The sequence below is a fragment of the Manihot esculenta genome, chromosome 11 (genome assembly GCF_001659605.2).
Source record: "Manihot esculenta cultivar AM560-2 chromosome 11, M.esculenta_v8, whole genome shotgun sequence".
NCBI lineage: Eukaryota > Viridiplantae > Streptophyta > Magnoliopsida > Malpighiales > Euphorbiaceae > Manihot > Manihot esculenta.
Window position 1 is genome coordinate 5,983,574 of NC_035171.2, and position 24,514 is coordinate 6,008,087.

The 24,514-nt window shown below is 44.1% G+C and overlaps 1 protein-coding gene and 1 pseudogene across 1 annotated transcript; both read right to left on the bottom strand.

Moving 5' to 3' along the window:
- Nucleotides 1-396: 396 nt before the first annotated feature.
- Nucleotides 397-1,681, bottom strand: LOC110626735 (annotated as a pseudogene).
- On the bottom strand, nt 1,655-3,158 carry LOC110626998 (probable 2-oxoglutarate-dependent dioxygenase AOP1). The gene is made up of 3 exons (XM_021773213.2): nt 2,712-3,158; nt 2,302-2,626; nt 1,655-2,110 (listed from the first exon to the last, which is right to left on the bottom strand). Exons 1-3 carry the CDS (start codon nt 3,089-3,091, stop codon nt 1,862-1,864), a joined length of 954 nt encoding a protein of 317 aa, XP_021628905.1. The 5' UTR covers nt 3,092-3,158; the 3' UTR covers nt 1,655-1,861.
- Nucleotides 3,159-24,514: the final 21,356 nt, after the last annotated feature.

Genomic DNA, 24,514 nt, shown 5'->3' on the forward strand with positions numbered 1-24,514 from the left:
TTCAAAATATAAAAATTTCCTAGGGGTTGCTATTTCTAAATAGGGTTGTATTTCTCAATTGAAAACATGCTCAAGGTGGCCATGTGTTTGGGCCTGTCCAGTAGAAAACTTGCCATACATAGAGCCACACAACACATAAGAGATTGAAGTTCTTAACATATTTTGATTTATTTAGATTTATTGTTTGGATGGACTTAATATATCTTTTACAATTAAATTAGGTTTTAAATTCTCTATTATATTGAACTAATTAAATTTATATCTACAGAATTTTGATGTAGCTGGGATTTAATTTAATTAATTATATATCTTATTTAATTTTCATTACCAGTGTGATAATTTATTATTAAAATTAATATCTTTAAACATGATTAAATATTTAATTTACCTTATTTATTAGTTTATTAGCACCGGCTGCGAACCAAACTTAAGAAACTCTAGGTAATCAAATGGCTTATAAAGCAACGGATGCTCTTCATCTACCAACTCCTCTGGTGCTTTTACCAAGTGGTGCTTGTAAAGAGTCCAATAGAGTACCTTGTCTCTTTTTCACTCATCATCACACGATGACATGGAACATGCAGCCGGCGATTCGTCCATGCCTGCACAAAAAGAAAAGGTTTTCACTAAATGTTCCATGTAAATTGATAGCTCACCATCTTTTGTTCGTACTTCTAACCCATTGACCTGATTTTGGTGCAATATGGTCAGTGTATCTTATCTGTATGAGCAGTATCCCAGGCTTTGACTCAGTAGTTTGTGGCCCTTCATAATTTAAGATCCTGAGAAGATAGGCTGTTGAGTTCATGTGTTCATCTATGTACTTTTCCATACCCAAGCTCTCCAAGATCATCTTCCTTACGATACTTTCCAACTCTGCTACTAGCTTTGAGAAGGAACGTACCATTTTGCTGCCAAAACAAGATTTCTTGAGCAAGATGTAATTTTTTTTTATTATTCATAATATCTGAAGAAGAGTTAGTCAACAAACCTGAAATTTGGATTTCCTTGTGGCCACAGGACATTGGTCAAGCTCTCGACCTTTTCAAGCATGGTACGATCTTCAATGCCGATGCTTTCATATAGGGGCACAGAAGGAAGTTGCCCAATATAGCCATGGAAGCGTTTTCTTGAAACATTTAGCATTTTTGTCCATAATGGGAGCTGAAAAAGCTCTTCAACTGACTCAAACATCTCCGTTTGGAGCTTTTGAGAAATTTTTCTGAATGATGCCTGGAAGCAACCGAATTCTTGGACGACTTTCTGAACTTGGGATTTCACCGATTCCCATTGTGGAGTGCCTGGTTTTAGGTCTGAGTTGGAGAAATCTATTTATTCTAATCATTACATTAATTCTAATGAAATTAATAAAATGGGCACTTAAAGGAATGGAAGGAGTAATTGGTAAATAAATTTTAAATACGGATTAATTTCTAATTTTAATCATAGATTATCTTTTTAAGACATTTCTAGAAGTTCTCACACATGATATGGCTCATAAATAAGTCATAATGAAAACTTCATTAATAATTAATAAAAAATTATTATATAAACAGAAACTTAACTCAATTAATATATATAAATTTATATATATAAATATATAAAATTTTATATAAATTTCATAATTATTTTATAATATGAATTCACGTCAATATAGATTAAACAAGAATCACGTACTCATAATTAAAAGATATACAATATTAAAACATAACATGGTGAGCCGGCACCATTTTTATTTCTCAATTATTTAAACACAACTATATATTTTTTTTCAACACGAGCTGATCAGATGGGAAATTTTATTGTTGAGGTTGACGGAATTTCACATGGATAATTGAAAGAGGAAAGAGAAGTCTTCAGCTTAAATTCCACAGTAAGCTTTAACAGTATTCTCTTGTGCCCGACCCTCTTCAGTGTTGTAGTAACGCAGCATGTCAAAGTTATTAAATGGTTTATAGCGTAGAGGATGCTGCTCATCAATCAGCTCTTCTGGAACTTGGACTACGCCTTTATGGAAAGAAAATATTCCAACTGAGTACCTTGCTTTTTCTTTGCTTCCTCTCATCACCACTCGGTGGAGAGGAGCATGAATTCTGTCGTTGCTCCATGCCTGCCCCACAAAAAAATAAAAATTAGAAAATATATACACTTTAAAAAAAAAAATTATTTTACAGAGGTGAGATGAAATGACACGAATCTCTTTTTTTGAATAAAAGTCAGAACTAAATGACTTTTGTTCGAATTAATCTTCGAGCATAGAATGATTTATACCAAAAAAAGGTAAAACTTTTATATGCATACCATGAGTGCATCTCCTGCATTAACGATGAAGGATGAAGGTGAAGATGGTTCATAGAGAATCCATTGACCATCTTTTGTCTTCACCTCCAAACCACTGACTTCATTTTGATGTAACGCAGCTACGAAGCATTTGTCTGTATGGATACCAACTCCCAGATCATCTTCATTCTTCTCAGGTAGTCTATATTTCATCAAACGAAACAAGTAAGTAATTGATTCTTGATGGGACTCATGCGTCTGCTTTGCTCCATAGCTCTCAAACACCATTTTCATCACCGTTTGCTCTAACTCTGCTATCAGTTTTGAGTATTCCAGAGCAGTTTTGCTAACCAAAGAAATAAATTGAAGTGAGAAAGTCTATAAAAGTTAGAGCCTCAGTCGAAACTAAGAAAAATTCGATAAAACTATACCAGAAATCCTCGTTTCCTTCAGGCCAAATGGAGTTGGTGAAGGCTTGAGTTCCTTCTAGGGTGGCAGCATTATTGATGCCCATGCCTTGATAAACAGCAGGGATAAAAGGTTGATTTCCAACATACCCATGATAAGGAATATTAGAAACATTTCTCCTTTTGGTCTCGAGAGGAAGATCATAAAGTTCTTCCAATTTCTCAAAGAAAGCTTTGTGAAATTCAAGAGGAACTTTATCGTAAACTGCCTCAAAGCAGCCATATTCCTCTAGTGCCTGCATGACTTCCTTGCAAGTTGAGACCCAGGAGCTTGTTCCAGGCTTCAAATTTTCTTGGGAAAAATCTACGACAGGAATCTTAGGAGGTGATGATAGAGAACCCATATTTTTTTTTGTCTGATATCTTACTATAGCTAGCTAGTTCAATTGTTTTCTTGGTAAACAAACAATGAAACTCTACAGCCTTATATAATCTCACAAGTGATACTATTACATTAGGGACAGTTTCAAAAGTCCAATAAGGTTGCCATATTAAAATTTGGATAAGTGGATTTGACTGAATTTGGCCCTAGCTAGCCTGTGGTTTTATATTTTATCAATAGAATATGTGCATACAATGCAATCTATCTTGAAGAATTCAACATTAATATGAATAAATATACTGTTTTTTTAGAACTTGTTTGACAAATAGGATACACATGTCATCCATACATAAAAATTTTATTATTTTAAAAATTAAGTGAGAATAACTATATACCAAGGATTTTATGGATAAAATTATTTATTATAAAGCATTAAATAATTGGTTTGAAACAAATAAAAATAATTGAGATTTTAATTATATGGAAAATCTGTGGGTAATTTAATTAAAATTAATTGATGGACAATAGATTGCAATCCATTAATATATATATATATATATAAATCTATTAAATTTTTAATAGTAGCTTTCAAATTTTCTTGTATTAAAATTTGGATCGCTTATTTTATTTTTTTTTGGGAAATGTCACTGTTAACTCGTGAATTTTTTTTCTTGAACAGCACTGTTAACTCGTGAACATTGGCTACTTGTTAAGTGTCGTTTATGAATTTACCGATAGAATAAGTCACATCATTATAATGGATTTATTATTTATAATATATGTTAAGATAAAATATATAAAAATAAATAATATATATAATATTATCTATAATAATAATGATGTTATGTGGCATTCGTCAAAAATAAATTATGAGTTGTCACTATAAAATTGTAACGACCCGAAAATCGGACCGCTACCGGCGCTAGGATCCGGGTCGACTTAAGGCCGCCGGGACCCGTAGCAAGCCTGACATAAAACCTGTAAACCTGTATAATCCCATACATGATCAACAATATGCATAAAAATTTAAAACTTTTCTTTCCTTTGAACATCAACCAAACTCAACCTGTGCATAACATTAACATAACTTTGATCCCTCTGTGGGACCCCATCTGTGCCCTCAATGGGTAACATACATCTGTTGAGTTGGTTTGCATAAACATTAACAATATCTCTAAGATCATGCATAAAAGGGATACAACAATCTATGGTCAAGCACATACTAACATCCATAAAACTCGTTACATAATTACATTGTACTTTTACATTACAATTTGATCATGTCCATTGCTAGCTATTACATAAGCATGACTTCTTTATTCTATCCGGACTCCCGCACTATATCCTGTACCTGTAAGCCTGGGGGAAAAGGGAGAGGGGTGAGCTAAAAGCCCAGTGAGTAGAGCTAGTAAAACACATTAACACTATGCTCAAATGGAATGCATCATAACACAAACAATTCACATAAGGGTTGGGTGAACTCGTCACCAATTAGTCCAAGTTAACTCTGTGCCAGGCCTGTAGAATGGGGTCCTGGTCTTTCCTGTTAGAACATACATTACTTACCATTTTCCCAGGGCCTCCTCTGGCTCCTGGTCTTCAAGTCCCATAACCGTACCTTACTCTGTGCCAGGCCTGTAGACTGGGGCCTGGACTTGCTTACTCTGTGCCAGGCCTGTAGCATGGGGCCTGGTCTTCCTGTCTTGGACTAATTGGGTCATCCAACATTCACCCACATCAACAACAATTTATGCAATGCGGCATATTCGTGAAAACTAATGCAATCATCCTATTGCATAATCATGATGCATGAAACATGATAAAACATTTAATTTAAGAGATTTAGTTTAGTTCCACTCACCTCTGGCTGACTCTGACAACACCGCAGCTGAACTCACTGCTGGGGTCCTCGGTTCCTCGGGTCCGAACCTACACAGGTGGACTCAAATGAGGGACCAAACATACCTGAACATAGCTCTAAAGTATTCCCCAAAAAACCCCCTAAAACATCCTGAAAATATCACAGAAAATATGCATGAAATGGCTGAACAAGGCACTTTCGGCGGCACCTTCGGCGGCCGAAAGTCCTGGACAGAGACGAAACTCAGGCAGGTTCGGCGGCACCTTCGGCGGCCGAAAGTCCCAGACAGAGACGAAAGTCTCTTTTCGGGGGCAACTTCGGCAGCCGAAAGGCCTGCCTCCCCAGCCATGTTCGGCGGCCGAAAGTACCTTCGGCTGCCGAACCTGGTTTCTGCCAAAGGGCAGAAACTTGGCTCCCTTAGCACATTTCGCCTCCAAACCTTCCAAACATGCATATTTTTCAACCAAAGCATGCATACAAGTTCCTAGGGGCCTCAAACAAACATATACCCCATCTACAACACTTCAAACATACTCAAACAACACACATTGTTCAAAACATCAATATATACCCATAACTCAACATATACCCTAGCATGCATTTCTACCCTTAGATCTTGCATAAAACTCATTTAGAACACATAATAAGGGTGGATCCGAGCTTACCTCTTGAAGAAATGAGAGGGAAGACGATCCTAGCTTGGAGATGAAGAGATTGAGCTCCTTGAACCTCCAAGCACCCAAAACTTGCTCTTTGCTCACAAATCTTCAAAATAGAAGTTAAAACTCGTGAAAACCATGAAAGATCTAGGGAAAACACTCAAGATTGAGGGAGGAGCGACGGAGACTCACCTTGGCCGACAATGGGAGAGAAAAAGTTCGCCCGTGCGGACCAAAGGGACCCTTTTATATGTGGCTGGCCAGGCCACGTTCGGGGGCCGAATGTGCCTCCGCATCCATGCAAATGTTCGGCGACCGAACATGAGGTTCGGCGGCCGAACCTTGACTTCCCTCACTCATGCTTTCGGGGGCCTAACGTGCCTCCAAAACGCATGCATGTTCGGCGGCCGAACCTGACTTTCGGCGGCCGAACCTGGGTTTTCCTCCAAAGCTATTTTCATGTAAAAACTCATTTAATTCACACTTAAAATCATTTAAGACATAAAAACATTTCATAAAAACATGACTCTACCCTTCTAGAGGTCTCCGACATCCGAGATTCCACCGGACGGTAGGAATTCCGATACCGGAGTCTAGCCGGGTATTACATTCTCCCCCCCTTAAGAACATTCGTCCCCGAATGTTCCTCAACTAGTACATACATACTAAACACATAAACACATAGATACTAACCTCTAAAAGAGATGGGGATACTGTTGGAGCATGGACTCCCGTGTCTCCCAGGTACACTCCTCAATATTGTGGTGGTTCCAAAGAACTTTCACCATTGGGATTTCCTTGTTCCTTAGCTTTCTGATCTGGGTGTCTAAGATCCGTACTGGCTGCTCAACATAGGTTAGATCCTCTTGGATCTCTACATCAGGCTCACTAAGAACCTTGCCCGGATCTGACACGAATTTTCTCAACATAGAAACATGGAAAACCGGATGGATTCTTGCCATAGAAGCAGGTAAGTCCAGCTTGTACGATACATTCCCAATCTTTTGCAAGACTTCAAAGGGTCCGATGTACCGCGGAGCCAGCTTACCCTTCTTCCCGAACCGAACCACTCCTTTCATTGGAGACACCTTAAGCAATACCAGATCCCCCTCTTGAAACTCTACTAGTCTTATGCGGATGTCTGCATAACTCTTCTGTCTGCTTGCAGCTGTCTTGATTCTTTCTCTGATCATGGGCACCACCCTGCTGGTGATCTCTACAAGCTCGGGTCCTGCTAAGGACCTCTCTCCTACCTCTTCCCAGCAAACAGGTGATCTGCACTTCCTTCCATATAAAGCTTCATATGGAGCCATCCCGATGCTAGCATGATGGCTGTTATTGTAGGCGAACTCCACCAAAGGTAGATGCTGCCTCCAAGAACCGCCAAAGTCCAGCACACACATTCTCAGCATATCTTCTATGGTCTAGATGGTCCTCTCTGACTGTCCGTCCGTCTGTGGATGGAAGGCAGTACTGAAATCCAACCTGGTACCCATGGCATCCTGTAGACTCCGCCAAAACCTGGAGGTGAACTGGGGCCCTCTATCTGACACTATGGAAACAGGAACCCCATGCAGTCTGACTATCTCATCAACGTACACCTGCGCCAACTTGTCCACAGAATAGCCACTCCTGACAGGGATAAAGTGAGCAGATTTGATGAGTCTGTCCACAATCACCCATATGGAGTCCAATCTGTTGGACGTCGCCGGTAACCCCACTACGAAGTCCATAGCTATATTCTCCCATTTCCACTCTGGAATAGATAGCGGGTTAAGCATTCCAGCCGGCTTCTGATGTTCCAGCTTCACCCTCTGACATACTTCGCAGGCTGACACAAACTGTGCCACTTCTCTCTTCATAGCTGGCCACCAATAAACTTTCTTCAGATCCTGATACATTTTGGTGGCTTCAGGGTGAATGCTGTATCTTGCATTATGAGCCTCTCTCATAATGTCTCCTTTTAGCCCAATGTCATCTGGTACACATAATCGACTCCCATAGCGGAGGATCCCCCTATTGTCAAATCTGAACTCACTGTCCTTGCCTGACTGAACAGTCCTGGCAATCTTCACTAACTCTGGGTCCTCATGTTGTTTCTGAGCCACCTGCTCCAGAAACACGGGTGTCACTTTCATCTGAGCAACCAAGGCACCTGTACTAGACAACTCCAACTGTAGACCTTCCTCAATGAGCTTGTAAAACTCCTTCACCACCGGTCTCCTCTCTGCCGTGATGTGGGATAGACTGCCTAGTGACTTCCGGCTTAGGGCGTCTGCCACGACATTCGCCTTACCCGGATGATACTGAATCTTGCAATCATAGTCACTCAGCAACTCTACCCATCTCCTCTGTCTCACATTCAAATCTCTTTGACTCAGGATGTACTGCAGGCTTTTATGATCTGTGAAGATCTCACATTTTACCCCATAGAGGTAGTGCCTCCACATCTTGAGTGCAAAGATTACTGCTGCCATCTCAAGGTCATGCGTGGGGTAATTCAACTCATGCTTCTTTGGCTGCCTAGAAGCATAAGCAATCACCCTCTCACTCTGCATAAGCACACAACCCAGTCCCACACGGGACGCATCACAAAAGACTGTAAAGTCCTCTCCACTAGATGGCAGAGCTAAAACTGGTGCTGAAGTCAACCTCTTCTTGAGCTCTTCAAAACTCTCCTCGCACTGGTCGGTCCACAGAAATTTCTGATTCTTCCTGGTTAGTCTGGTCAGAGGAGCTGCAATTTTTGAGAAGTCCTGAACGAACCTCCTGTAGTAACCTGCCAAACCCAAGAAACTCCTGATCTCTGTCACTGAAGTGGGTCTAGGCCAGTTAGCCACAGTTTCTGTCTTCTTGGGGTCTACCTCTATACCATTCTCTGACACTACATGCCCCAAGAACGAAATGCTCCTCAGCCAGAACTCACATTTAGAGAACTTGGCATACAAGCCATGTTCCCTCAAGGTCTGTAGAACCAACCGCAGATGATGGGCATGCTCCTCTGCATTCCTGGAATACACTAAGATATCATCTATGAAGACAATAACGAAGTGATCCAAGTACTGGCTAAACACTCTGTTCATGAGATCCATGAATGCTGCAGGGGCGTTAGTTAACCCGAACGGCATCACAAGGAACTCAAAATGCCCATATCTGGTCCTGAAAGCTGTCTTTGGTACGTCCTCTTCCCTGATCCTCAACTGATGGTACCCCGATCTCAGATCTATTTTGGAGAAACAACCCGCTCCTGCTAGCTGGTCGAATAGATCGTCGATCCTTGGCAATGGGTACTTGTTCTTGGTAGTGACTTTGTCCAACTGCCTGTAGTCGATACAAAGTCTAAGAGATCCATCCTTCTTTTTCACAAACAGCACTGGAGCACCCCAGGGTGAGGTACTCGGTCGGATGAAGCCCTTGTCTACCAGCTCCTGTAACTGCTCCTTCAACTCTTTCAATTCTGCGGGCGCCATCCTGTAGGGAGGGATAGAGATCGGTCTGGTTCCAGGCATCAATTCAATCTCGAACTCTATCTCCCTAGCAGGTGGTAAACCTGGCAGTTCGTCTGGGAACACATCTAAGAACTCTCTAACCACTGGCACTGAGGCAGGCTCTCTAACTTGACTATTTAGCTCTCTCACATGAGCCAAATACCCCTGACATCCCTTCCTAAGCAACCTACGAGCCTGAAGAGCTGAGATCATACCTCTAGGTGTACCCCTCCTATCTCCTCTGAAGACAACCTCTGATCCATCCTGACCTCTGAACCTGACTACCTTGTCCCTGCAGTCCAAGGTAGCACCATGGGTAGATAACCAGTCCATCCCTAGAATGACGTCAAAGTCTGTCAAATCTAGAACCACAAGGTCGGCGGACATGCATCTCCCCTCAACAAAAACTGGACTACACTGACAGACTGACTCTGCCACTGATGGATCACACTTGGGTCCACTGACCCAGAGAGGACACTCTAACCCAGAGATCATCAACCCCAACCTCTGGACGGCTCTCGGAGCAATAAATGAATGAGATGCACCAGGGTCCATCAACGCATAAACATCCGAACAACCTATGACGAGATTACCTGCCACCACGGTGTTGGATGCGTCTGCCTCTTGCTGTGTCATTGTGAAGATCCGTGCTGGGGCTGATGGACCTTCACCTCTGAAACCCGCTGAAGAAGAGGCTGCTCCTCTCCCTCTGCCTCTGCCACTGGCCTGAGTCATGGCTGGAGCTGCTGGCTGCGCTACACTGCCTGAAGCTGTCTGCTGGGACTGAGCCATCGGGGCCGCTCTTGGACAATCTCGAGCTATATGCCCCTCCTGACCACATCTGAAGCAGGTGTTTGTCCCAAACCGACATACTCCCTTGTGTGGCCTACCACACCTCGCACATACTGCATTATCCGCACCAGAGCTTGAGCCACTCCCAAATCCCAGACTGGACTTGACTTTACTCCAGAACTTGTTCTTCTTACCCTTGGGTTTACCCCATCTCTTACTGCCTGAAGTTGCTGCACTCAAGGTAGAGGGATCTAGCTTTCCCCCACCCGGAGTTTTAGAACCAGAAGCTTGTGCCACTGTCTGCTTAACTGTCCCCTGAATGATGGCACTAGCCTCCATTCTCCTAGCCATGTCTACTATGGCATGAAAACTCTCTCTATCTGCTGACTGTACCAAGGAGGAATACCTGGGATGGAGTTTCATGATATACCTCCTCGACTTCTTCTGGTCTGTGCTAAGGTCTTGCCCTGCAAATGGCAGCAACTCCATAAACCTGTCAGTATATTCGTCTACACTCATGTCATCAGTTTGCCTCAACTGTTCGAATTCTATCATCTTCAATTCCCTTGAACTATCAGGGAAAGCCCATCCTGCAAACTCGTTTGCAAACTCTTCCCAAGTCATGTTGTCCACTCTCGGGTTCACATAATTCTTGTACCACTCCCGTGCCTTCTTGCACTTAAGCGTGAACCCGGCCATCTGAATGGCTCTACTGTCATCTGCCCCTATCTCATCTGTAATTGCCTTGACCCGCTCTAAGTACACGAACGGATCATCACCTGTCTCAAACTGGGGAGCACCCAGCTTCATATAGTCTGTCATCTTAACCTTGCTCCCACTGGCTGAGCTAGGTCTATGAGGTTGAGCAACTGGGGCTGCTGGTTCTGCAGGTGGTGGAACATTTTCTGAGGTAGGGTTTGCTGGATTTGGATAGTAGGGTGGAGGTGGATACATTGGATACTGTGAGTATGGTGGGTAGTATGGTGGGTATGGCATCTGTGTGGGATAAGGGGTGAAACTAGGGTAATCCGATGTACCTCCCATCGAATACCCGGGATGTTGTGAGAAATGTGGGTAGTGAGGTGGCTATACAAATCCCGAGGCCTGAGTGCCTCCTTGGGACTCTCCCACTCCTTCTTCTGACATATTGACTCCCAAACTGCCATCCCTCCTCTGTTCTACGTCCATATCTTCCCCATATCCGCTGACGCTCCTCCCTGAACTGTCCTCTGACTGATCTGCTTCTACCCAGATCCAAAGACCTTCTAGGGTCTCTTGCTACTCTGTCCCTGTTGGACCTGCTAGACATTGCCCTAGGCAATGCTGGAGGACGGGCGCTCATGCCCTCATCCTCAGGTGGTACTCCAGTCAATCTTGCTGATCGACGGGTTCCTCTCATCCTGTTTTCTGAAAAACAGTACGCAACACATAAACATTAGCATTATATGGTTCATGTGGGCACACATGAACCCTCATCACATACATCACATATCATAGCATATCATTAATGCACATGCATAAAATCATGGCATTTCACATCATCATGCAAGACAGGACTCCACATCCTATCCTAGTGGACATGATCTTTTCCTATTGTGCTTGACCTTCTATAACCTCTATGAGCCCGACACTCTAGGTCCGACCATATGAACCTAGGGCTCTGATACCATTCTGTAACGACCCGAAAATCGGACCGCTACCGGCGCTAGGATCCGGGTCGACTTAAGGCCGCCGGGACCCGTAGCAAGCCTGACATAAAACCTGTAAACCTGTATAATCCCATACATGATCAACAATATGCATAAAAATTTAAAACTTTTCTTTCCTTTGAACATCAACCAAACTCAACCTGTGCATAACATTAACATAACTTTGATCCCTCTGTGGGACCTCATCTGTGCCCTCAATGGGTAACATACATCTGTTGAGTTGGTTTGCATAAACATTAACAATATCTCTAAGATCATGCATAAAAGGGATACAACAATCTATGGTCAAGCACATACTAACATCCATAAAACTCGTTACATAATTACATTGTACTTTTACATTACAATTTGATCATGTCCATTGCTAGCTATTACATAAGCATGACTTCTTTATTCTATCCGGACTCCCGCACTATATCCTGTACCTGTAAGCCTGGGGGAAAAGGGAGAGGGGTGAGCTAAAAGCCCAGTGAGTAGAGCTAGTAAAACACATTAACACTATGCTCAAATGGAATGCATCATAACACAAACAATTCACATAAGGGTTGGGTGAACTCGTCACCAATTAGTCCAAGTTAACTCTGTGCCAGGCCTGTAGAATGGGGTCCTGGTCTTTCCTGTTAGAACATACATTACTTACCATTTTCCCAGGGCCTCCTCTGGCTCCTGGTCTTCAAGTCCCATAACCGTACCTTACTCTGTGCCAGGCCTGTAGACTGGGGCCTGGACTTGCTTACTCTGTGCCAGGCCTGTAGCATGGGGCCTGGTCTTCCTGTCTTGGACTAATTGGGTCATCCAACATTCACCCACATCAACAACAATTTATGCAATGCGGCATATTCGTGAAAACTAATGCAATCATCCTATTGCATAATCATGATGCATGAAACATGATAAAACATTTAATTTAAGAGATTTAGTTTAGTTCCACTCACCTCTGGCTGACTCTGACAACACCGCAGCTGAACTCACTGCTGGGGTCCTCGGTTCCTCGGGTCCGAACCTACACAGGTGGACTCAAATGAGGGACCAAACATACCTGAACATAGCTCTAAAGTATTCCCCAAAAAACCCCCTAAAACATCCTGAAAATATCACAGAAAATATGCATGAAATGGCTGAACAAGGCACTTTCGGCGGCACCTTCGGCGGCCGAAAGTCCTGGACAGAGACGAAACTCAGGCAGGTTCGGCGGCACCTTCGGCGGCCGAAAGTCCCAGACAGAGACGAAAGTCTCTTTTCGGGGGCAACTTCGGCAGCCGAAAGGCCTGCCTCCCCAGCCATGTTCGGCGGCCGAAAGTACCTTCGGCTGCCGAACCTGGTTTCTGCCAAAGGGCAGAAACTTGGCTCCCTTAGCACATTTCGCCTCCAAACCTTCCAAACATGCATATTTTTCAACCAAAGCATGCATACAAGTTCCTAGGGGCCTCAAACAAACATATACCCCATCTACAACACTTCAAACATACTCAAACAACACACATTGTTCAAAACATCAATATATACCCATAACTCAACATATACCCTAGCATGCATTTCTACCCTTAGATCTTGCATAAAACTCATTTAGAACACATAATAAGGGTGGATCCGAGCTTACCTCTTGAAGAAATGAGAGGGAAGACGATCCTAGCTTGGAGATGAAGAGATTGAGCTCCTTGAACCTCCAAGCACCCAAAACTTGCTCTTTGCTCACAAATCTTCAAAATAGAAGTTAAAACTCGTGAAAACCATGAAAGATCTAGGGAAAACACTCAAGATTGAGGGAGGAGCGACGGAGACTCACCTTGGCCGACAATGGGAGAGAAAAAGTTCGCCCGTGCGGACCAAAGGGACCCTTTTATATGTGGCTGGCCAGGCCACGTTCGGGGGCCGAATGTGCCTCCGCATCCATGCAAATGTTCGGCGGCCGAACATGAGGTTCGGCGGCCGAACCTTGACTTCCCTCACTCATGCTTTCGGGGGCCTAACGTGCCTCCAAAACGCATGCATGTTCGGCGGCCGAACCTGACTTTCGGCGGCCGAACCTGGGTTTTCCTCCAAAGCTATTTTCATGTAAAAACTCATTTAATTCACACTTAAAATCATTTAAGACATAAAAACATTTCATAAAAACATGACTCTACCCTTCTAGAGGTCTCCGACATCCGAGATTCCACCGGACGGTAGGAATTCCGATACCGGAGTCTAGCCGGGTATTACAAAAATAAGAATCACGTGACAAGCACCTGATAAGAGAGAAAAATGATATAATTCAAGAAAAAAGATATCCAAATACTTTAATACTCAATTTATCTACAAGACTCGCCCTCTTCTGATAAGCCGAGTCATGACATAGAGTTACTATTATCAGGTACATTCCCATTTCACCTGTAATCGCGAGATCATCAATATATTAGTTGGCGATGTCCCTTATCAAACAGTTGGCCACATTAGCATTGGATTTTTAGGAAATATTATATTTATCTCCATTTTTTTACAATATAAAAGGGAAATGATTATAGAGACAAATGTACGCTATCTTTGATATTACTAAAACTTTGAGTCATCTATTATATTCTCTCTATTCTTCAAAGTACCGACTTGATCTTCAACATCAAAGTGGCTGCCGTGGGCACCCACCACTATCTCACATTTTCTTTCTTGCAGGTTTTCACCAATCACAATAAAGTATCATTCCGGCCACATCATCAGCTTAATCTCATCAACATTATTTGGTTCCGTTGTTAGGAAATCTATTAAATTCTCTCTGATTATTATAGGATCTTGTTTTCTTTTTCTCTCCAAAGGAGGAACTTTTATTTCTGTTTTTGAAAATGACTGAAATTGTACATGTTATCGCTAGAGGACCTAACAAGGGTAAAGGAAAAAATATACGAGTAGCAGAGGATGTCCTATTTGTCCATCAAGAACCATGGACCAAGTAAGAGGTAAGACCGCATACAAGGCGACGGAATTCTTTCAAAACGATCCGCTGGTCGTTAAGATCCTCCTAAATCAGTATGAGATAAGGAGGGTACTGGTGGATACAGATAGTTTTGTTAACCTTCTTATTCTAAATGTTTTTAACAAGTTAGACTTGGATAAAAATAGCCTCGTTAGGGTCTTCTACTCTTTAGTAGGTTAGGATATAAAACCGTGGCAGTGCTGGGCACCCTCAACCTTCCCCGGTACTCGGAGATGAAAAGTATAGGCGAGAGTTGTATGCAAAGTTTGCTATGATAGACATTCCATTTGCATACAATGTGTAATACCCGGCTAGACTCCGGTATCGAAATTTCTACCGTCCGGTGGAATCTCGGATGTCGGAAGCCTCTAGTAGGGTAGAAACATGTTTTCATAAAATCTTTTAATATTTTTGATGATTTTAAGTAAAGAAGAATTGAGTTTTTGAATAAAAAACATCCTTGGAGGAAACTCAGGTTCGGCCGCCGAAACTCAAACTTCGGCCACCGAACATGCATGCTTTTTGGGTGAGCCTTAGGCCCCCGAAAGCATAAGTGAGGGAAGCCCAGGTTCGGCCGCCGAACCTCAAGTTCGGCCGCCGAACATGGCATGCATGCGGGGGCACGTTCGGCTCCCGAATGTGGCCTGACCAGCTACTATAAAAGAGCCCCTTAGCCGAAATGGGCGAGCTTTCTCCCCATTTTCGGCCAAGGTGAGCCCTTCTGCCATTCCTCACCATCCTTGAGTTCTTTCCTTCAAATCTTTCAAGATTTTCACAAGTTTTTATGTTGTTTTGAAGATTTTCGAGTTTAAAGCAAGTTTTGGAGCTTTGAGGTTCAAGAACTCAAAATCTCCCACCTCCGAGTTTAGGACGTCTCTCTCTCGATCTTCAAGAGGTAAGAGCCAATCTTAAGCTCATTTCATGTTTAAAGTAAGTTTTATGCAAGATCTATGGGGTAGAATGCATGTTTAGCTCATAGTTAGGTTTTTGAGTTAATGTTATGTTTTGAGCAATGTATGTTGGATTTGTGTTGTTGTTGTGTGTTGTAGTTGGGGTTTAAGTTAGTTTGAAGCCCCTAGGAGCCAATGTATGTATATTTGCATGTTTTGGTTGAGCTAAATGCATGATTGGAAGTTTTGGGAGGCAAATGTGCTTGAGGAGCCAAGTTTCTGCCCTTTGGCAGAAACCAGGTTCGGCAGCCGAAGGAACTTTCGGCCGCCGAACATGGCTGGGGAGGCAGGCCTTTCGGCTGCCGAAGTTGCCCCCGAAAAGAGACTTTCATCTCTGTCTGGGACTTTCGGCCGCCGAAGGTGCCGCCGAACCTGCCTGGGTTTCGGCTCTGGAGGGACTTTCGGCCGCCGAAGGTGCCACCGAACCTGCCCTGTTTTGCCTTCCTTTGCATGTTTTTGCATGATTGTTTTGAGGTGTTTTAGGGGGTTTTTGGGGGATATTTTTAGAGTTATGTTCTAGTTGTTTGGTCCCTCATTTGAGTCCACCTGTGTAGGTTCGGACCCAAGGAACCGAGGACCCCAGCAGTGAGTTCAACTGCTTCTAAGTCAGTAAAGCTTCAGCTAGAGGTGAGTAGAATAAACTTTATGTTTTTAAAACAAATGAATTATACAGTTGATCATGTTCATGCATCATGAATGCCATGTGATGAATTAGGTTGTTTGCATTAGAAATTATGAATATGTTGCATTGCATTTATGATGTTGATGTGGATTGGTTATTGAATGATCCTTTAGTCCTCATAAGGTATGATGATGCTACGGCATGATATGGTATGGAAGTCCAGGTTGTACCCATTCTACGTCCCTGGCACTATGTAAGAGAAAGTCCAGGTTGTACTCATTCTACGTCCCTGGCACATTGGTATGCATGATATGTTATGTTAAGAGAAAGACCGGTTGTACCCATTCTACGTCCCGGCACTTTGGAATGTAGAGGACTATTGGTGACAATACCATCCGAGATGTGATTTGTTGTGATGTGTTGCATTACATGATGGCATGAGATTTTAAATGTTGTTTTCTATTATTCTGCTCACTGGGCTCTAGTAGCTCACCCCTTCTCCCTAATCCCCCAGGATTGCAGGTACGGGCTAGACAGAGAAGTCAAGAAGAGTAAAGTCTTATGCTTGTAATAGTTAGAAAGTGGACATGATAAATTGTAAGATAATGTAAAGTTGAATAGTTATGTTATGTATAATGATAATGAGGATTAGAAGTTGTGCTTGACCCTATGGATGTTGTTATCCCTTTTAAATACATGATCTTAGATGTTTTATGATATAGATGGTAGCCAACTCAACACATGTATATCGCCCATTGGGGCATTGATGAGATCCCACAGAGGGGTCAAGTTTATGAGTAAGATTATGTTTTAGTGCATGCACAGGTTGAGTTTGGTGTATGAGGAATGAATGAAAGAAAAGTTTTAATTTTTATGTATGATTGTTGATCATGTATGGGATTAAACAGGTTTACAGGTTACATGTCAGGCTTGCTACGGGTCCCGGCGCCTTAAGCCGATCTGGATCCTAGCGCCGGTAGCGGTCCGATTTTCGGGTCGTTACAGAATGGTATCAGAGCCCTAGGTTCATATGGTCGGACCTAGAGTGTCGGGCTCATAGATGTTATAGAAGGTCAAGCACAATAAGAAGATCATGTCCACTAGGATAGGATGTGGAGTCCTGTCTTGCATGATGATGTGAAATGCCATGATTATATGCATGCGCATTAATGATATGTGATGTATGTGATGAGGGTTCATGTGTGCCCACATGAACCATATGATGCTAATGTTTGCTTGTTATGTGCTGCCTTTCAGAAAACAGGATGAGGGGAACTCGTCGATCTGCACGATTGACTGGAGTGCCACCTGAGGATGAGGGCATGAGCGCCCGTCCTCCTACATTGCCTAGGGCAATGTCAAGCTGGTCCAACAGGGACAGAACAGTAAGAGACCCTAGAAGGTCTTTAGATCTGGGTAGAAGCAGATCAGTCAGAGGAACAGTTCAGGGAGGAGCGTCAGAGGACATGGGGGATGATATGGATGTAGAGCAGAGAAGGGATGGCAGTCTGGAAGTTAGCATGTCAGAAGAGGGAATGGGAGAATTCCAAGGAGGCACTCAGGCCTCGGGATTTGTTCAGCCACCCCACTACCCACACTTCTCACAAAATCCCGGGTATTCGATGGGAGGTACATCGGATTACCCTAGCTTCACCCCTTACCCCACACAAATGCCATACCCACCCTACTACCCACCATATTCACAATACCCAATGTATCCACCTCCACCTTACTATCCAAATCCAGCAAATCCTACCTTAGAAAATGTTGCCCCACCTCCACCACCTACAGAACCAGCAGCCCCAGTTGCTCAACCTTCTAGACCTAGCTCAGCCAGTGGGAGCAAGGTCAAGATGACCGACTACATGAAGTTAGGTGCTCCCCAGTATGAAAAAGAGGATGACCCATTTGTGTATCTGGAAAGGGTTAAGGTGATCACGGATGAGATTGGGGCTGATGACAGTAGAGCCATTCAGATGGCTGGGTTCACTCTTAAGTGTAAGAAGGCACGAGAGTGGTTCAAGAATTATGTGAACCCCAGAGTAGACAGCATGTCTTGGGAGGAGTTTGCAAACGAGTTTGCAGGATGGGCTTTCCTAGATAGTTCAAGGGAGCTGAAGATGATAGAGTTTGAGCAATTGAGGCAGACTGATGAGATGGGTGTAGAGGAGTTCACAGACAGATTCTTGGAGCTGTTGCCATTTGCAGGGCAAAACCTTGACACGGATTAAAAAAGATCAAGGAGGTATATCATGAAACTCCACTCTAGATATTCCTCCTTGATCCAGTCAGCAGATAGGGAGAGCTTCCACGCCATAGTGGATATGGCCCGGAAAATGGAGGCCAGTGCCATCGTTCAGGGAACAGTTAGGCAGTCAGTGGCACAGCCTTCTGGTCCCCAGACCCCAAGCTCTTCTTCTTTTAGTGCAGCAGCTTCAGGTAGCAAAAAGTGGAGTAACACCACTAGGAAGCCCAAGAAGAACAAGTTTTGGAACAAGGTCAAGTCTAGTCTGGGACTAGGGAGTGGCTCAAGCTCTGGCGCGGATAATGCAGTTTGTGCAAAGTGTGGTAGGCTACACAGGGGAGTTTGTCGGGCTGGGACAGCAGCCTGCTTCAGATGCGGGCAAGAGGGACACATGGCTCGGGAGTGTCCTAGGGCAGCTTTTGGAACACAGTCTCAGCAGACAGCTTCTGGTAGTGTGGCTCAGCCAGCAGCTCCAGCCATGACTCAGGCCAGTGGCAGAGGCAGAGGGAGAGGGGCAGCCTCTTCTTCAGCGGGTTTCAGAGGTGAAGGTCCATCAGCTCCAGCACGGATCTTCACAATGACTTAGCAGGAGGCAGATGCATCTAACACCGTGGTGGCAGGTAACTTAGTCATTGGTTGTTCAGATGTGTATGCCTTGATGGACCCTGGTGCATCTCATTCTTTTATTGCTCCGAGAGCCGTCCAGAGGTTGGGGTTGATGATCTCTGAGTTAGAGTGTCCTCTCTGGGTCAGTGGACCCAAGTGTGATCCATCAGTGGCAGAGTCAGTCTGCCAGTGTAGTCCTGTGTTTGTTGAGGGAAGATGCTTGTCCGCCGACCTGGTGGTTCTAGATTTGACAGATTTTGACGTCATTCTAGGGATGGACTGGTTATCTACCCATGGTGCTACCTTGGACTGCAGGGACAAGGTAGTCAGGTTCAGAGGTTAGGATGGATCAGAGGTTGTCTTCAGGGGAGACAGGAGGGGTACACCTAGAGGTCTGATATCAGCTCTTCAGGCTCGTAGGTTGCTTAGGAAGGGATGTCAGGGGTATTTGGCTCATGTGAGAGAGCTTAGCAGTCAGGTTAGAGAGCCCGCCTCGGTGCCAGTGGTTAGAGAGTTTCTAGACGTCTTCCCAGACGAGCTGCCAGGTTTACCACCTGCTAGGGAGATAGAGTTCGAGATAGAATTGATGCCTGGAACCCGACCGATCTCTATCCCTCCCTACAGGATGGCTCCAGCCGAGTTGAAAGAATTGAAGGAACAGTTGCAAGAGTTGGTAGAAAAGGGCTTCATTCGATCGAGCACCTCACCTTAGGGTGCACCAGTCTTGTTTGTCAGAAAGAAGGATGGATCCCTTAGACTTTGTATCGACTACAGGCAGTTGAACAAAGTCACTACCAAGAATAAGTACCCATTGCCAAGGATCGACTATCTATTTGACCAGCTAGCTGGAGCAGGTTGTTTCTCCAAAATAGATCTGAGATCGGGGTACCATCAGTTGAGGATCAGAGAAGATGATGTGCCAAAGACAGCTTTCAGGACCAGATATGGGCATTTTGAGTTCCTTGTAATGCCGTTTGGGTTAACCAACGCCCCTGCAGCATTCATGGATCTCATGAACAGAGTGTTTAGTCAATACCTGGATCACTTCGTTATTGTCTTCATAGATGATATCTTAGTGTATTCCAGGAATGCAGAGGAGCATGCCCATCATCTGCGGTTGGTCTTGCAAACCTTGAGGGAACATGGCTTGTATGCCAAGTTCTCTAAATGTGAGTTCTGGCTGAGGAGCATTTCGTTCTTGGGGCATGTAGTGTCAGAGAATGGGATTGAGGTGGACCCCAAGAAGACAGAAACTGTAGCTAACTGGCCTAGACCCACTTCAGTGACGGAGATCAGGAGTTTCTTGGGTTTGGCAGGTTACTGCAGGAGGTTCGTTCAGGACTTCTCAAAAATAGCAGCTCCTCTGACCAGACTAACCAAGAAGAATAAGAAGTTTCTGTGGACCGACCAGTGCGAAGAGAGTTTTGAAGAGCTTAAGAAGAGGTTGACTTCAGCACCAGTGTTAGCTCTGCCATCTGGTGATGAGGACTTTACAGTCTTTTGTGATGCGTCCCGTGTGGGACTGGGTTGTGTACTAAGGCAGAATGAGAGGGTGATCGCTTATGCTTCTAGACAGCTAAAGAAGCACGAGTTGAATTACCCCACTCATGACCTAGAGATGGCAGCAGTAATCTTTGCACTCAAGATGTGGAGGCACTACCTCTATGGGGTAAAATGTGAGATCTTTACAGATCATAAGAGCCTGCAGTACATCCTGAGTCAAAGAGATTTGAACTTGAGACAGAGAAGGTGGGTAGAGCTGCTAAGTGACTATGATTGCAAGATTCAGTATCATCCGGGTAAGGCGAATGTCGTGGCAGACGCCCTAAGCCGGAAGTCACTAGGCAGTCTATCCCACATCACGGCAAAGAGGAGACCAGTGGTGAAGGAGTTTTACAAGCTCATTGATGAAGGTCTACAGATGGAGTTGTCTGGTACAGGTGCTTTAGTGGCCCAGATGAGAGTGACACCTGTGTTTCTGGAGCAGGTGGCTCAGAAACAGCATGAGGACCCAGAGTTAGTGAAGATTGCTAGGACTGTTCAGTCAGGCAAGGACAGCGAGTTCAGATTTGACAGTAAGGGGATCCTCCGCTATGGGAGTCGATTGTGTGTACCAGATGACATAGGGCTAAAAGGAGACATTATGAGAGAGGCTCATAATGCAAGATACAGCGTTCACCCCGGAGCCACCAAGATGTATCAAGATTTGAAGAAAGTTTATTGGTGGCCAGCGATGAAGAAAGAAGTGGCACAGTTTGTGTCAACCTGCGAAGTGTGTCAAAGGGTGAAGCTGGAACATCAGAAGCCGGTTGGAATGCTTAACCCGCTACCTATTCCAGAGTGGAAATGGGAGAATATAGCTATGGACTTCGTAGTGGGGTTACCGGCGACGTCCAACAGAGTGGACTCCATATGGGTGATTGTGGATAGACTCACCAAATCTGCTCACTTCATTCCTGTCAGGAGTGGCTACTCTGTGGACAAGTTGGCGCAGGTATATGTAGATGAGATCGTCAGGCTGCATGGGGTTCCTGTTTCGATAGTGTCAGATAGAGGGCCCCAGTTCACCTCCAGGTTTTGGCGGAGTCTGCAGAATGCCATGGGTACTAGGTTGGATTTTAGCACTGCCTTCCACCCCCAGACTGACGGACAGTCAGAAAGGACCATCCAGACTATCGAGGATATGCTTAGAATGTGTGTGCTGGACTTTGGCGGTTCTTGGAGGCAGCATCTACCTTTGGTGGAGTTTGCCTACAATAACAGCCATCATGCTAGCATCGAGATGGCTCCATATGAAGCTTTGTACGGAAGGAAGTGCAGGTCACCTGTTTGCTGGGAGGAAGTTGGAGAGAAGGCCTTGGCAGGGCCTGAGCTAGTAGAGATCACCAGCAGGGTGGTACCCATAATCAAAGAGAGAATCAAGACTGCTGCAAGCAGACAGAAGAGTTATGCAGACATTCGCAGAAGACAGGTAGAATTTCAGGAGGGGGATCTGGTATTGCTCAAAGTGTCTCCAATGAAAGGAGTGGTTCGCTTTGGGAAGAAAGGTAAACTAGCCCCACGATACATCGGACCCTTTGAAGTCTTGCAGAAGATTGGGAATGTGTCGTACAAGCTAGATTTGCCTGCTTCAATGGCAAGAATCCATCCGGTTTTCCATGTTTCAACGTTGAGGAAATTTGTGTCAGATCCGGGCAAGGTTCTTAGTGAGCCTGATGTGGAGATCCAAGAGGATCTCACCTATGTTGAGCAGCCAGTGCGGATCATAGACACCCAGATCAGAAAGCTGAGAAACAAGAAAATCCCGATGGTGAAAGTCCTTTGGAACCACCACAATTTGGAAGAATGCACTTGGGAGACACGGGAGTCCATGCTCCAGCAATACCCTTATCTTTTCTAAGGTCAGTTCTTGTATGTTTCATGTGTTTTATGTGTATGTTATGTTGTATATGCCTTGCTATGTGCTAGTTGAGGAACATTCGGGGACGAATGTTCTTAAGGGGGGGAGAATGTAATACCCGGCTAGACTCCGGTATCGGAATTCCTACCGTCCGGTGGAATCTCGGATGTCGGAAGCCTCTAGTAGGGTAGAAACATATTTTCATAAAATGTTTTAATGTTTTTGATGATTTTAAGTAAAGAGGAATTGAGTTTTTGAATAAAAAACATCCTTGGAGGAAACTCAGGTTCGGCCGCCGAAACTCAAAGTTCGGCCGCCGAACATGCATGCTTTTCGGGTGAGCCTTAGGCCCCCGAAAGCATAAGTGAGGGAAGCCCAGGTTCGGCCGCCGAACCTCAAGTTCGGCCGCCGAACATGGCATGCATGCGGGGGCACGTTCGGCTCCCGAATGTGGCCTGGCCAGCCACTATAAAAGAGCCCCTTAGCCGAAATGGGCGAGCTTTCTCCCCATTTTCGGCCAAGGTGAGCCCTTCTGCCATTCCTCACCATCCTTGAGTTCTTTCCATCAAATCTTTCAAGATTTTCACAAGTTTTTACGTTGTTTTGAATATTTTCGAGTTTAAAGCAAGTTTTGGAGCTTTGAGGTTCAAGAACTCAAAATCTCCCACCTCCGAGTTTAGGACGTCTCTCTCTCGATCTTCAAGAGGTAAGAGCCGATCTTAAGCTCATTTCATGTTTAAAGTAAGTTTTATGCAAGATCTATGGGGTAGAATGCATGTTTAGCTCATAGTTAGGTTTTTGAGTTAATGTTATGTTTTGAGCAATGTATGTTGGATTTGTGTTGTTGTTGTGTGTTGTAGTTGGGGTTTAAGTTAGTTTGAAGCCCCTAGGAGCCAATGTATGTATATTTGCATGTTTTGGTTGAGCTAAATGCATGATTGGAAGTTTTGGGAGACAAATGTGCTTGAGGAGCCAAGTTTCTGCCCTTTGGCAGAAACCAGGTTCGGCAGCCGAAGAAACTTTCGGCCGCCGAACATGGCTGGGGAGGCAGGCCTTTCGGCTGCCGAAGTTGCCCCCGAAAAGAGACTTTCGTCTCTGTCTGGGACTTTCGGCCGCCGAAGGTGCCGCCGAACCTGCCCTATTTTGCCTTCCTTTGCATGTTTTTGCATGATTGTTTTGAGGTGTTTTAGGGGGTTTTTAGGGGATATTTTTAGAGTTATGTTCTAGTTGTTTGGTCCCTCATTTGAGTCCACCTGTGTAGGTTCGGACCCGAGGAACCGAGGACCCCAGCAGTGAGTTTAACTGCTTCTAAGTCAGTAAAGCTTCAGCCAGAGGTGAGTAGAATAAACTTTATGTTTTTAAAACAAATGAATTATACAGTTGATCATGTTCATGCATCATGAATGCCATGTGATGAATTAGGTTGTTTGCATTAGAAATCACGAATATGTTGCATTGCATTTATGATGTTGATGTGGATTGGTTATTGAATGATCCTTTAGTCCTCATAAGGTATGATGATGCTACGGCATGATATGGTATGGAAGTCCAGGTTGTACCCATTCTACGTCCCTGGCACTATGTAAGAGAAAGTCCAGGTTGTACCCATTCTACGTCCCTGGCACATTGGTATGCATGATATGTTATGTTAAGAGAAAGACCGGTTGTACCCATTCTACATCCCGGCACTTTGGAATGTAGAGGACTATTGGTGACAATACCATCCGAGATGTGATTTGTTGTGATGTGTTGCATTACATGATGGCATGAGATTTTAAATGTTGTTTTCTATTATTCTGCTCACTGGGCTCTAGTAGCTCACCCCTTCTCCCTAATCCCCCAGGATTGCAGGTACGGGCTAGACAGAGAAGTCAAGAAGAGTAAAGTCTTATGCTTGTAATAGTTAGAAAGTGGACATGATAAATTGTAAGATAATGTAAAGTTGAATAGTTATGTTATGTATAATGATAATGAGGATTAGAAGTTGTGCTTGACCCTATGGATGTTGTTATCCCTTTTAAATACATGATCTTAGATGTTTTATGATATAGATGGTAGCCAACTCAACACATGTATATCGCCCATTGGGGCATTGATGAGATCCCACAGAGTTTATGAGTAAGATTATGTTTTAGTGCATGCACAGGTTGAGTTTGGTGTATGAGG